The 14,708-nt window shown below is 39.9% G+C and overlaps 1 protein-coding gene across 7 annotated transcripts in view; it reads right to left on the bottom strand.

Moving 5' to 3' along the window:
- akap9 (A-kinase anchoring protein 9) overlaps positions 1-14,708 on the bottom strand; it is an 86,668-nt gene that overhangs the window by 48,892 nt on the left and 23,068 nt on the right. For 6 of the 7 annotated variants that reach the window (XM_088090065.1, XM_042506209.2, XM_088090070.1 and 3 more), the window contains 12 exons: positions 13,852-14,007; positions 13,563-13,697; positions 10,578-13,451; positions 9,220-9,300; positions 6,995-7,142; positions 6,726-6,796; positions 6,488-6,608; positions 5,477-5,574; positions 4,762-4,858; positions 3,878-4,112; positions 1,397-1,448; positions 156-503 (listed from right to left, as the gene is read on the bottom strand). In XM_088090065.1, coding sequence (XP_087946191.1) covers positions 156-503; positions 1,397-1,448; positions 3,878-4,112; positions 4,762-4,858; positions 5,477-5,574; positions 6,488-6,608; positions 6,726-6,796; positions 6,995-7,142; positions 9,220-9,300; positions 10,578-13,451; positions 13,563-13,697; positions 13,852-14,007 — 4,416 coding nt within the window. The remainder of the gene's footprint in view (positions 1-155; positions 504-1,396; positions 1,449-3,877; positions 4,113-4,761; positions 4,859-5,476; positions 5,575-6,487; positions 6,609-6,725; positions 6,797-6,994; positions 7,143-9,219; positions 9,301-10,577; positions 13,452-13,562; positions 13,698-13,851; positions 14,008-14,708) is intronic. The other variant, XM_088090069.1, reaches the window with a different exon arrangement.

Genomic DNA, 14,708 nt, shown 5'->3' with positions numbered 1-14,708 from the left:
CCCACAGCTATTCATATTTAAGAAACTAGAGCCAGCCGCTGCTCATTTCAACTCCAACTGCATCATTTTATTATTCAAGCTTAATGCTTCTGTTTTCAGTTTTACTCACAACAACTTAAGAGTTGCATGAAAACGCGAAATCCATGATCACCAACCTTAGCAACTTCCTCCTCCACTCTCTCCCAGTGTTGCTTGTCTTCCAGCACGACCTGCCCAGCCGCCCCGAGGCTCTCACTGGAGCTTCCAGCTCCGTTAACACCGTTGAGATCCTGCTCTTTCTCTGCTCTCTTCTCCTGACGCTCCTCTGCTTTCCTCTCCTGCTCCTTTTCTTCCGTCAGTCTCCTCAGCTCCCTGTTGTGCTGCTCTTTCAGCGCTGCTACTTCTTGGACATACTTGTGGTAGAGAGCTTTCCTCAGCGCCTGCAGCTGTGCTATCAGGCCTGCAGACCTGACGGGCCAGCACAGCTCCTCACCTCCCTCTGACAGTCCCTCCTCACCCAGGTCCTACAAAGAGTGTGTAAAAGAGGAAGACAGGAAGAGCTACAAGTTAAAAATGTAGCAGATCACAGTAGCTGCAGTGCTTTAAAAGAGTCACAGAGCAAAATATGGCCAATAAAAGTTCCTCAAGGCTGATCCTGAAATAAACCTTCCTCTTTCCTGTAGCTAAACCCCTCCCATCCTGAGACCACTGTTAAATACACCAGTTTGTTCCCTCCATCTCCCGATGATGAAGTGATAAAGAGATCTCTTGCATTACATTACAGCCATTTCTGCCCTAACACACTACCACCCCTGTCTTGTGATGAATCCCCGTCTTGTGTGTTTCACAGTCATTTAGCTTCTTCAGCACCACTTGCCTCAAGCTTAACATTTCCAATCCAAATATCTTAAAGTGTATCATGCCCAATTTCTTCCTCTCCCATTCTTGCTCGTCCTGTGCTTCTGTCAGTCTCCTATCTTCCTCTCTCATCTCTGTATAGTCACACGAGTTGTGGTAACTTTGTGGTTGGAGGAGGCAAACTAAGACAGGATGGAAGTTGGAGTGACGTGAGTGAGAGATGGCGTAAATGGAGTGCAGCTCATTCACGCAAGGCAGAGTCCCCCTTTCATGCAGCCGCCACAACTAGAGTACGTCTGCTTTGGTTCACACGCTAAAATGGTAGGTTACGCAACGTCCGACCCTTTCAATCGTTAAGATACAGGACCGTTCATGATGCAGCTTCCGGAGCAAAGATGCAGAATTTAGGGCACGTTTTAGCCTAAAGGCTGCAACTGCCCCCTCCCACCCACCCTCGCTGTCATAGCATCTTAAAGCCTGTACACGTTTCAGCTCGTAGTAAGATGTGATGCATGTGACATGGAAGATTTAGATGAGGGCAAAATGTAGTATTCAAAACCTTAAACTCGTCTCCGTGCTCCTCCATCCTCTCGAAGCTGGACTCTGGAGCACTGGACAGGCAGAGAGAGAAAACAAAAAATCAAAATTAATAGTTTAAGGATCTTAGATAACTTTAAGAGTTTGATGTAGTTTATTTTTTTAGTTATTTCTCTTTTAAACATCTCACCCTGTAGCCGAAAGTGCTTTATTTTTAGTTTTATTATTAGTTTATAGATAAGTATAAATACAATTTTTTAAATTGTATTCATAAATACCATGAACCAGCTAACTAGAGCTGCTTGTTAAATTATTGATCATTAATGCACAATAGACTGCCTCTGATAACAAATACTACAATAACGCAACAATGGAAAATTTCCTACCTAATATTATTTATGGTGCTTATTTATTTATATTGCTTCTAGACCATATTTCGATTACTTGTTTGTGCTCTAAACATAATAAAAACATATAGAATATGATACCTGGCATCACTGCATGGCTTAATATACATATTAAACTTACTGTTCTTAAAAATAATGTATCTAAATATAATTTGTGCGATAGTATTCCACAATTTTCTGTATGTCTGGGAATCATTTTCCTGAACATGTTCAGAGTTTCACATAAGAGGATTTAAGTAGTTTATTTGCATTAAAAAAAAACACTGTAGTAATCGTATTTAATTTATCAAACAGTGGAGGGCAGCAGTATCTCAGTTTTCACAGCACCAGCAGGACTCTGCTTCATTTAAGCCAGGAGCTCTCCGACAGTATTTATTTTGGTTTTGGAAGAGTCTATGATATTTAGTTGTTGTAGGTGCATAAACAAGCAGTAGGTCACAGATATGAGCAGTCTTTATCAGGAAGAAAAGTGCTGAACAATATTTTTTGTGTTCTCATGACTTCTTCTAATTAGCACCCTTGGCATGGAAAAAGCTGCAGAATGCCTTGAAACTTAAGATATTAATGTCTTTATCTAGTTACAAAACTGCTCTATTAAATTTCTCTTTTACAATACGAGTTCTCTATTCTCAGTTTTTAGTTCCTTCTGAATTTTTTCCCCCTATAACCATATTTTTCTGTCTTGACCAGGTCTCTCTACAAGAAAAAAATAATAATCTCAAATAAGGACTCTCCTGGTTAAATATAGGATTAATAAAAAATGAGGATAATAATTCTATTTCAAGAACTGAAGAGAAAAGAAGGAACCTCATACACAATTAAAATACGAAGCACTCATGCATAAATAGTCACATTCATCTCTGTTTCTACAGCACATCCCCCAGGAAGCCCTCTGCACTGGCTGAAACGATACGTTTATGGGTTAGTAGGCTAACAAAAGGCATGAATAACCCTTTAAATAACCCGGTAAATATTTCATTACTTTAGGCTTTGTTGTCAACTGAACTGGGTCAGGTAGCTTCCACATGCTGCTCAGGATGTGCAGAGCAGCCTCGAGTAAAAGTAGAAGATTATGTAGCTCAGCCTGCAGTTCTTCTGTCACACACACTGTATCAATCCATCAAGTGAAGAGCAACTAATAACATGACTGTGTAGGAGGGAGGCTGTATGAATCGAGTGATGGTGCTTTTTCAAATGTTAAACAACCATAGTTGATAAAATAATGTGTAGTCACATCCACTTAGTCAAGCCAATTATTTTAAAATAGGATAAAACTTGCTTATTTATCATGACGGAAATTGCTTACCAATATCATAATATTTTAATCGTGCCAAGCATGACCCTTTGAAACCTGAGTAACAGATGTGGCCCAAAAATTAGCAAGAAAATATTTAAAAAGTTAAAATAAAATTACCAGAAAATGAGCAAAAATATATAAATAAGACCCCCCCCAAAAAAAAATAAACAAGAAAAATGCCTTAAAAAGTGCTGAAAATGTATTTATTTTATTAATATTTTATAATATTTTTCCTTTGATGTAATTTTTTAGAATAAATATTTATAAATATAGTTTTGTGGACATTTTTCCCTATTTTGCGGGAATAATTTTCAAAAACCCCACTGCCCTATTTTTAAAACTAATTTTTAGATACTCTTCTTTCCTCCACATCAAACTAATTTACTCAGATTTCAAGGAGTCAAATAGCTTGTGAAAGACATCTGGACACAGCACAAGAAAACCGATGTCAATCCAGGTTTCAAAGGATTAATTTACTGGCAGTGGTAGGTAGAAACACGCTAAATTTACTTCATTACATGTTCTTATTAAAAAATAAGAAGAATTGCACTTCCAACAGCAGTTGTTTGCAGAATCCTTTCTACTCTTATTCAAGTAAATTTAAAAATATATGTACTAGAGACATTAAGAATTTGTGATAATTTTGTTATTTTTAATATTTGTTTTTCAAATGTTTTTTATATTTATTAATTCATTGTTGTCTTACACATGGTCTGTTAGTGATTTGACCTATGCCTTGCAATACAAATACAAACATTATTCTATTAAAAAACATTTTGTGGTCATGTGTTGTTATCACCTGTATTGGGTCTCAGTGCCTGTGACCTCCTGCAGTCGCTGCTGCAGCATGAAGAGCTCGGTGGCATATCGTTCCTCACTCTCTGCGGCCTGCTGCTGGTAGTGAGCTCGGAGACGCTCCATCTCTTGTTTGTGACTGTCCTCCAGTTGGAGCTGCTTCTCCTGCTCTTTGGCCTTCAGCCTCTGTAATTCCTGGGTCAGGGAGGTAGATGTTGCATCAGCCCGCTCCTCTGGATCTGACAACACAGAGAGGAAACATGAAATTCAATATGCTCAACTGGATAGCAGTAGATTAGAATCAATAAGATGAAACTTTAATGTTCCTTCTGGGAAAAATGGGTCACAGCAGTTACAAATAACAGCATCAACTAGGAAGTGAATGAACAAAGAGCAGTGAAAGAAATAATTAACAGAAGACAACAAAGCATAATACAATAAAAATAACATTCGCACACCTCTTTAAAAAGATTGAGAGGATAGCATATGTTTGCAGTTTTCAGATACACACTTTAGACTACATACAAATGCAGGATGTGGAAAACTGTGTCTGCGTGTTCACGTTATTACATTTACTGGGTGCAGTCTGGCTAAATTGTCAGGTAGGTGGATAAATGCTGAACAAAAATCAAAGCCAGTGAGTGATATGACTTGATTTTTCTTTGCTGCTGAATATAGATTTAAAGATGTACCACCCAAAACACACACCTACAAAACCACAAAGTGAGTGGCAGATATGTGACCTAAACCTTTAAAATATAGAGGGATACAGAGAATGGAGAGAATAATATCGATTACTTAACTTTTGTCACTCAGTGACCTGGCATTAATGCTTGACCTGTGTTTTTCTTTGTTGTTTGTTTGACAGGATATCTCCACGTTATTTACCTTTGCTTGTAGAGCTGGAAACCTGCACACGGAGGTCAGAGATCTCCTTCTGACTGCTGCTCTTCAGTTCATCATACGCCACCTGCAGCTCCGTCATCTAAGAGACCAACAGATCATTTTATGTGTTTCTGATAGTTATTATCATCTCTGTTACCCTAACAAACTAACAAGATGCACAAATTCCACAGTACATTGTACTTAATATATATGTCACTGTATATAAACAGTATGAACTATATATTAATTGGCTTAGTAAATGTTTTTTGTTAAAAAAAACAAAAAAACATTTTATACAAATAGAAAATGGTGCAATAAAATACACAGAGAAATGCATGCACATAAAACCGCAACGTTTGAATATCGCTGCAAATTGAACTTCATAAACAGACAGCAAAGTGTTTTTCAAAGATCTAGTAGTACTTTTTGGATTTCTTTGGTGTTCAGAAAGTTGTTTTAGCACAATCCGAAATTTGTTTTAACCTTTCCAGCTGTGCGCACCTCCTCAATTTTGTTTGCTCAATGCATTGAAGAAAAAATGTGTCTAAAAAATAACAGCATTTCATGCTGACAGTTTTGAGCATACTTCTATTTACATCGTCTCGCAAACTCATAAAACAATTTTCCAATTTTCCAGAATGACATAACAACAACCTGCTTAGAATGAGCGTGTAGTATGGAGCTGGGATGCGGCTTCTGTTCACAGATTTAATTTTACCTTGTTGCCTTCAGCTCTCAGCAGAGCCTGGAGCTGGGACAGTCGCTGATGTTCCTGCTCGATCCCCTCTCTCACCCGCTGAAGATTTCTGCAGAGCTCTATAAAGGAGAAAGCAATTAGTTTTTTCAAAATTAAATTAAATTTCAAAGATCTCAGTGGAGAAACTGTATGATTTTATTCAAAAATGGTTTAAGTAAACAGAGTTGGAGCAGATCATTTAAATCACTTTGTAGGTATATAGCAAATATAGCAAAACTGGCCTCAAGGTGCTACTTATGCTGGAAATACATGCTATACTAGCTGTAATACTTGTTTTATACTAGGGAGCGCACTTCAAGAAATTTCCATATTCAAGTATTCACACTATATTATTATCAATTACTCCATTACTCACCAAAAAAATCTAATTTGTTTAAGACTCTGGCTTCTTCATCTCTGCTGACACATTTTTTTTCCATTTATTCAACTGGATTTTATGCAGTTTTTAAATGTGTACAAATGAACTAAACTAAACTAAAACTAAATGCAGGTAGAAGTTAGGGTTAGCCTACTTTGCGCTGCACAGACTGTAGAGGTGAGCTATTACACAAAAGTTTAACATAACATAGCTTCCAATGCACATTCATTTTGCTTGTTTTTTTTGTTTTGTGGAAATATTTCCAAACATCACTCTATAGCTCCATTGCCATCCTGCCTGTAATGTTATATGGAGTAATGTTTGACTCTATTTGTGGCTACTGTGCAGATCTACAGTATCAGTTTTACCATTTGGATCTGTGCAGATATTCACAGACAGCAGTTACATCTCTGCATCCCATCAAAAATATGTCAACTTTTAACACAGAACAGGGCATATTTATGTTTATAAATGTTATAAATGTATGTAATTTCTTTTACAACACATAAAAAAAAGTTAATACCATATACAAAGAACAAATACTGACATCCAAAGTAAGTACTTGCCCATCTCTATTTTAAACTGCAATTTAATTTTCTTAAGAAACAAATTACCTCTGGCCTCCAGTACAATGGAGGTTGATTCAGTAGTTTCTGGTCTCTCCACTGAAGGGGGCGGCTGGCCCTCTGTAGCAACATTCTCCAAAAACTCTTCACCAAACATCTGTTGAAAACGCTGAACACAGAACAGACGGAGAGAAGGTTAACTGCTTTGGTAACCTGGCAACACACATGAAAAACATTCATTCAGAAAATTTCATGCATTATAAAAAAAGTCGTCCTCCGTGGTTACCTGAATGATCTCGCTGCATTCTTCTGACACAGCTTGTAACATGTTTTGGTATTTGAAGATTTTTGACTCATCTGGTTTAAAGAGAAGAAAAAAAATATAAATTAACTGAATAATTCAATTTTTTTTTATTTTACCCACAGTCTGACAAACACACAGAGTGCAAAAACGACACTAGACACATCAGCCATCTGTGTCGTACCATCATGAATGATAAATCAAAAGCTTTGCCACAAACATAAGTGCACCAAACTGACTACACATCTACTCACTCTGGTCACCGTGATCTCTCCGGTTTTGCAGTTTCAGCTCCAGTGTGTGTGTGCGGGTGTCCGTCTCTTCCTGCAGCAGCTCGAGCTGAGCGGCGTGGATCTGAGACAGGCTGATGCGCTGAGCCTCCATCTGCAGCCTGCACTCACCCTAACCGCAAGAGGAAATATCATCACATTAACACGGCTGGATTAAACCACAGGGACAACATGCATTTTTGCACATATATAATCTGATTTTATATTGTAGATGTCTTAATATTTGTGAAAAAATGTTCAACAAGATGACACCTAATGACAGCTATTTAAAAAACATCAACATTTGCAACATTTTGGAAAAGTTGATAGATACAGATCACTCCAGTGAAATTATGCCACATCCATTAGCTAATCAGAGGAGCTATATGATTAAACACCAGCAGTCCACCGATCCTATTTTCTATGACGAAGCAGTAGCGCAAGCCATCTGTGTTCAGGCTGAGAGGTCTGTTATTATCACTTCTGTAACAGCAAACAAAAGGCAAACAGTGAGGCCTCTTTCTCTAATTATGCATTATGCATTAGCACAAATTTGCTAAGGTTACACAATCATGAAATTGTGATTCTGTTACCTTTGATGTCAGATGTTTTTTAAACTGCACTCTACATTTTAATTAGTCCGTATTTAAAACGCTTTGTTATGATACAATCTCCCTGTCCGCACTACATCTGACGGCGTGGTGTGAAGAGTCCTTTCAGATGCTGCTGCTTAAAACATGCAGATAAGAGACAATCAGAGCCCAACAAACAGACCGCAGCTGTGTTGTGATGTGCCGCTGCTATTCACACACCAACACAGACTTATTTTTATGATGGAAATTATTAAGTTTACCAATAAACATAACCCCTTTAAAAGAGTAATTGACTAACATCTATAAAAATATACTCTACTATGCTACATTTTCAGTGAACCACTCGTACAAACACATTTATTTTTAAGTGAGAGAATTAGTGGCATTCTGTACAGAATGAGTCACGTAAAGCGCAGATAGTTCACCTTTTACAATAGCAGGAAAACACTTGTTTAATTTAATGAATTAAACGCTCATTCATCTGACTGAATTTGGAGTACGAAGGCTATATTTCACCCAAAAATAAACATTAATAAAAACTACATATGAATAAAATAAACATACTGCAAAAAATGTATATTCTCTTCACCTTGGAAATTTACCGAGATTCGGCGTAGTGATTACGACTATACAGATTTGTCTATTTGCAAAGTTCAGCACTAGAAATGTTTTTACATTTCCTCCTCTGAAGGGGCAATGTGTGCACTTCCTTAAGATCTGAGATTCAAAGGCACGCCAGGCAAGTTAGAACAGAAGTCACTAATACAAGAACCATACACAGTCTGATATTGGAAACACACATTGTGAGGGAACAGAGTTCACTACAACAACACAGACTGAATGAATAATGGACGTAGCCGTGACGTCCACCCTTTGTGGACTGCTGTTTTCAGCTCTCGAGTTTAGCTTTCCAGCTGTTGCTATATTGGTTTTTTGGACCATATTTGGACAAGAGGGTGAAGCTTCAGTATCTAGCCTAAGAGACATCCTGTCACTCACACAGCTCTGCCCTTTAATATGCGTAGCGTTGGGCCTTGCTTGAGTCAAAATGAATGAATTATTTTTACAAATTACATCTCGTACAGTTGTCATGATTGCTGAAATTAGCTATAGAGACCCAAACCGTTTTTTTTAAAACTAGACCCTGGAGTTTCTAGCCACGAAGAAAGAGAAGCTTTCAGAGTTTTTCTACATCTTCTGTTGGAACACTATGTTAAACAAAATATTAATATTACCATAAGTACACATACTTTAAAACATGTCTGGAGGGGGACTTTAGGCTCTGCAGTTACTTTCATCTTTTAACTCTTGAATTTGTCATTGAAACCTGCCCACAAACAGAGTGGAAAAGGCATCCATTTATGTCAATTTAGGGACGCTGATACAATCAAATGATCAAATAATCAATGATCAAATGAACATGTACCTGATCAACGACAGGTGGCATTGATCAGGCTGAAAGGAGCTTAAAATTTTCAACAAGTCTGTGCATTTAAGAGAATTTGGTGAATCCCATTTTAGCAAAACTTACAACGTAAAAGATTTTTAGTGGGAGAGTATGAAAATGTCCTTGCATTGACAAGCAAAGGGCAGGATGGGAGCTAAAGTGTCATTTACATGCTCAGTAGTCTGTCCCTCTTCCTCTGCTCCCCGACACACGACAGGCTCCGTGCGGTGGCCCGTCCCATGTCTGCTCACCTGAATAAGCAAGCAGAGGAAGAATATAGCACTTTTTTATATATATATATATATAAAAAAAAAAAGCTTCCTTATTAGCCTCCAGTAGAAATGCGGACAAATATGACATTGATAGACATAAAAACATGATGCACTGTTATGGATCACTTCCTGAGGGGGAGCAAAAGGAACATTGACTAGTTTGCCTTTCAGTTTTGTATTACCCATGCCAGGTGTTATGTTTTTAAGCTCTTTTAACAACTGTATAGGAAGCTTGTCATGTTTTTCACTATACACAGAAAAGCATTAAATAAACATCTACTTTAAGTTTTGTTGACGTTTGTACAAATGTAAAAGAACTTTAGACATAAGATGTAATTTTCCCATGAAATCAATCATCAGAGGCTTTTTTTTACAACTATTTTTAAAGACTTAAGGCATGAAAAATGTTGTGTGGACCATATGCAGTGTTCCAGCCCAGGAGGTGACAGAAACAATATGAGACACAGATGTGAAATGGCAGACAGACACTCTCTTTTGCCTGGTGTAATTGAGATGTAGTTTGGAGTGACACAGACACAGAAGTGACTGGGGTAATATGGCTTCTCACCTCAAACCCTTCACTCCCTGCAGGATGGAAAGAAACTAGAATGTACACGTTTCTACACAACGGCAATGATTCAAAGCTGTCAGAAGACTGCGGGTGATTGTTTTCTTTTCTTTCAGCCTCTTTTCGAAACCCACATCAAATTCAGTTTGAGGACAGGCGGCATCAAATGAAAGCACATTATAAATATTGTATGGTGTTGCTTTAAAAGTAGAAATGAGCAGAATGACGATGGAGTCTTCGGCGTTATGTGCAGGCTGTACTGTGTGTGCATTTTCTCCTTTACATTACTCTTCCCACAATGACACACAATATAAATGTCGCTGAATGGTCGAACTTAAAAACATATGGCTATCTTTAAACACTGAGGCAAGGCTGCAGACGCTCATGCAAAATCTGCAATCATGACCATTAGTCACTAGAGAAGAAACATGTCAGTGCTAAAATGCTTCAGTCATGTTCTGTTCAGTGTAAAAAGCAGCTCTGTATGCAATCCACACATTTATGACAAAGCTAATAACAATATCAATCATCACAGTGATGATTGTGGATCTCTGAAGCACGCAACTGTGCTTTCTTTTCTCATGCACAGTGTTAGAAAAGCCCTTTAATCACTCAATCAAACATTTCATCAGGCTTAAAAAGAAACAGCGACTGGAGCGTGCTGCAGTACATGCATGTGAGTGCCTACCTGTTTGTTGATGTCGTCTCTGCCTCCGTCTCCCTGGTACCCGTCAGTAGAGTCCTCCTTACCGGCCCTCTCTTGTGACATAACCTGGCTCTCCATTTGAGGCTGCATCTCCTGCTCTGCAGCACTTGTTGCTCTCTCCTCCTCCACTGCTGCGTCCTCTTCCTCCTCCCCTTGTTTTTCTTCTCTGCAGTCTGAGAGAGAGGTGCCCAGTTTGCGCTCCTGCTTCGACCTCTGCCGTCTCTTGCGCCTGTTTGACCCTGAGCCTGTGGGCTTGTTCGGGGAGGATCGCCCCTCAACAGGTCCCTCCCCTGAACACTGGGCCGCCGCTGCTGGCGACGGAGTCTGTGAAAGCCTCTGGGGCTCCAGGGTCTGCCTGATGCCGTCTCTCTCGGATTCAGCCGCCTGTAAGAGGGACTGAAGAGTTTTTATCTCCTCTTGCAAAGATTGAATCTGAAGGTGATGATCCTCAAAAGAACAAACTGGCTCAGCAGCTTCTTGCTGGGGCTTAGCTTTGCTCTGGGCACCCTGCCCCCTCGTCTGCTGTCTCATAATCTCTTGCTTCTTTTCCAGTTCTTTCCTGAGGCTTTCACTTTGTGCGATGACCTTCACATTTTCTTGTCTCACTTTCATCAACTCCTCTTCCAGCCGTCCCACTTTGCTCTCTGTAAACGTCAGTTGCTCTGTAACTTCGGAAAGCCTCCCAGCCAGGCTTTCCTTCTCACTCAAAGTAACAGTCAGCTTCTCCATTAGCTCAGTAGTATCTTTTTCAATCACAGCTTGTTCCCGTTGATCTGTATTCATGCTCTCCATTTCGATGTCTCCGCTGCTCTCCTCCAGCTCCCGAATATGAGACTGAAGGCTGGCAATTTTTGCCTCAAACTCAAGTGTCTCCTTCAGTGTCCTTTCCTCTAACTGTGTCTTTGCCTCAATGAGACACGTGTACTCCTCTTTCAGCTCCTGATAGTTTACCTCAAAATTCTTCTCAGCAAAAGAGAAAGTGGTTCTCTGCGTTTCAATTTTCTCACAAAGCTCGACTACTTGTTGCTGTATTTGATTGTTCTCTGCTCTAAGTGTCTCAATTTCCTGAATTTTTGAGTCCATCTCTTCTTTTAAAGTGTTATTAGACTCTATCAATGTCTCTTTTTCCAATTCTTGCTCCTTCCATTTGTTCTCCCAACTTTGTTCTTTCTCAGCAAGCGCCTCTGTCTTTTTCTGTAACGTCTTAATTTCTTTTTCCATCCGAGCTTGTTCTTCTCCTCCCTTTTTCAGATCCTCTAGCTCTACCTGAAGCTCCTGAAGCTGCTGGACGAGTTCATCTGCTTTGGAGCTGTGCAAAGCGAGCTTTAGATCCTCTTTTAGTCCGAGAATCTGGTGAAATAGCTCATCTCGCTCTGTGGCAAAACTCGCTTTCTCTTTCTGTAACAAATGCAGCTCTTCCTCGTAACTGATGCGCAGCTCGTCCAACGCTTTCTCGTGTTTGATAGCGGCTTCATTGAGAAGGTTTTCTGTGTTCAGGAAGCTCTCCCTTTGCAACTCCTCTCTAAGGAGGGTGAGCTCCTCCTCATGGCTAAACAGGAGCTGGGTCCTCAGTCGCTCCAGCTCTGCTTCCTGCGACTCCGCCATGCGGTCGAGCACAGCGTCCTTCTCTCTCTCCAGCATCTCCAGCTTGATCTTGTAGTTAGTTATTTCTGAATCATGTTTTATTTCGGCCTCTTCTGCCGCTTCCTGAGCAGCAGCCAGCTCGCTCTTCAGATTGTCAATTGTCTCCTGGAGCTGCTGAAGCTTATCTTGTTGGCTTTCCTGAGAGGTAAGACTGTGGGAGACCTGCTCCACTTTTTCTTTAGCAGACTTGAGATCTTGGAGGAGATCTTCAACCTTGGCCTGCAGACTGAGTTTCTCTTGGGCGACTTCACTGAGCTCATATCTGGCTTTATCATGCATTGCTTGGGTTTGCTCTAATGTCTCTTGTAGCTCCTTTATCTTAGCATTGAGTGTGTCCACCTCGACACTAACAGTGGAGCTTTGAGACAGATGTTGTGCTTTTAGAAGCTCGAGCTCAACGCGATGTTGCTCGGCCATTTGCTCCACTTTTGCTGCATGCTGCAGATTCACCTCCTGCTTCATCTGAACTATTTGCTGGCCGTACATCTCGTCCAGCTCTGCCCTGAGAAGTTCGAGCTTCCTTGCAGTGTCTTCCTGCATTTTCTGGATAGTGTCACTCTCAGACAGGCTGCCCTGGTGATAACGCTTCTGCAGGTCCTCCACTGTGCCCATGAGCTGCATGATCTCATTGGATGACATTCGTTCTTTCTGTCTGGAGGTTGCAAGCTCACCCTTACAGCTTTCTAATTCTGCATGCTCTTTCTCCAATTCTAATTTAAAACTCTCTATTTCGCTTTTACAGCTTTCTAAGTCAGACTTGCTGCTCTCCAACTCATCCATGCATCTTTCAAGCTCTGACTCTTTTGCAGCCATTCGCTGTTGGAGATCATGCAGGCGTTTTTCCGAGGACTCCAGCTCATCCTCAAACTGCGTAAGAGAGCAGTCGCGTTCTGAAATTACTCTCTCTTGCTCGGCTATAATCAGGTCTTTCTCAACTGACGGGTCTATAATATTCTTATCAGTAGCAGTCCGTCCCACATGAACTAGTTCCTCTCTGAGCAGGGTCAGTGACAGCTCGTGTTCTGTGATTATTGCAGTTTGCTCGGAAATAAACTGATTTTTCTCTTTTAGTGTTTGTGAAAAAGACTCCTCTGCCGTCCTTAACTCTGTCAGCGACTGCTTCTGACTCAAAATAACTTTTTCCTGTTCGGCAATCAGCAGGTCCTTTTCGTTTATCCGTTGTGTGAATGATTCTTCTGATCTTCTCGTCAACTACAAAAAAAAGCAATTATTAGAAACGCAGAAAACATTCTGTGTAACCAATTCGATCTAACAGCACGTGACTAAAAGATGTCTGCAGGGACGCACTGGGCAGCTTCTTACCATCTCCATCTCACTGAGCTTGTGCTGGAGCTCCTCCAGCTGTGGTTGGTACAGCATGAGCTGCTGCCGGGCCTGCAGAAGATCAGCTGCTGTGCTGCTGTGGCTGGTGTTCCTCAGCGTCTCACCCGCCTGCAGCTGTGATTTTTCCCACACACAAAATAATGTCTAATTGAATGCAAGGACAGCAAGTAGCATAACAAAATAATAATAGTGAAATGATTTGTAGTAGCTTGGAGGTGCAGGATAAAATAGCTAATATAATTTAGAGGAGACTTTAAAACTTCCCCACCTGCTGGAATTGAATATGTAGTTTTTGGCTTTGCTCGGTCAATTCCAAGAACTCTTTCATAATCTCATCTTTCTCTTCACGAGCCTGCTGAAGGTTAGCTGTGAGCTGGGTGATGATGCCATCTCGCTGTTTCAGGGCAGCCTCGAAGTCCTGCAGCTATTCAAGTGAAATGCAAAAAAGTAAAATAACCTTACTACCGTTAAAGCATTAATAGTGAGATAGAACAGAGCAGGAAAAGGCTTGACTAAATATGATCAGACAGTTATGGATAAAGGAATAGATACTTCTGAGAATTTATCAACATCACATAATCGACCAAGATGTCACTTTTATAAACACTAACAAATGAGAAGTGACCTTGTAAAAGAAATAGAACAGTGAAGGAAAAACAACCTTTAATAGCAACATTATCTAATACATACACAAAAAAACCCCAACATTTTAGATCAGATTCCTAACTGGCAGGTTATGGCACAGAAGTGTTAAATCCAAACCATTTCAAGGCCTGTAAACTTTTTCCTAATTTCATAACATTTCCAAGAATTTTATGACCATGAAAACCTTTTGCACTGTGCAGAAATACTGGACTTAAATAAGTAAAGCTAAAGATAGCATTTTTCAATGCTCACTCATTTTGGCGCCTGAGCAATCATTACGTCTCTTTTTGTAATTTTAAGAGCAGTCTCTTTAAATGGCTGAAACTAAAAGTGCCACAACTAAACAAGGGAAGGACACAATTAAGGACATTTAGAAGATGCAGATAATAAACCACTGAATTAGGAATTTGGCTAAACTGTTTGATGAGAGGTAGCAGAGAAAAGAGAAAACATATTATACAATAATAAAGGGGGAAAAGG

This window comes from Plectropomus leopardus, chromosome 17 (assembly GCF_026936395.1).
Source record: "Plectropomus leopardus strain MGB_pleo_1.0 chromosome 17, ASM2693639v1, whole genome shotgun sequence".
NCBI lineage: Eukaryota > Metazoa > Chordata > Actinopteri > Perciformes > Serranidae > Plectropomus > Plectropomus leopardus.
This window is presented reverse-complemented; position numbering and strand designations above follow the sequence as displayed.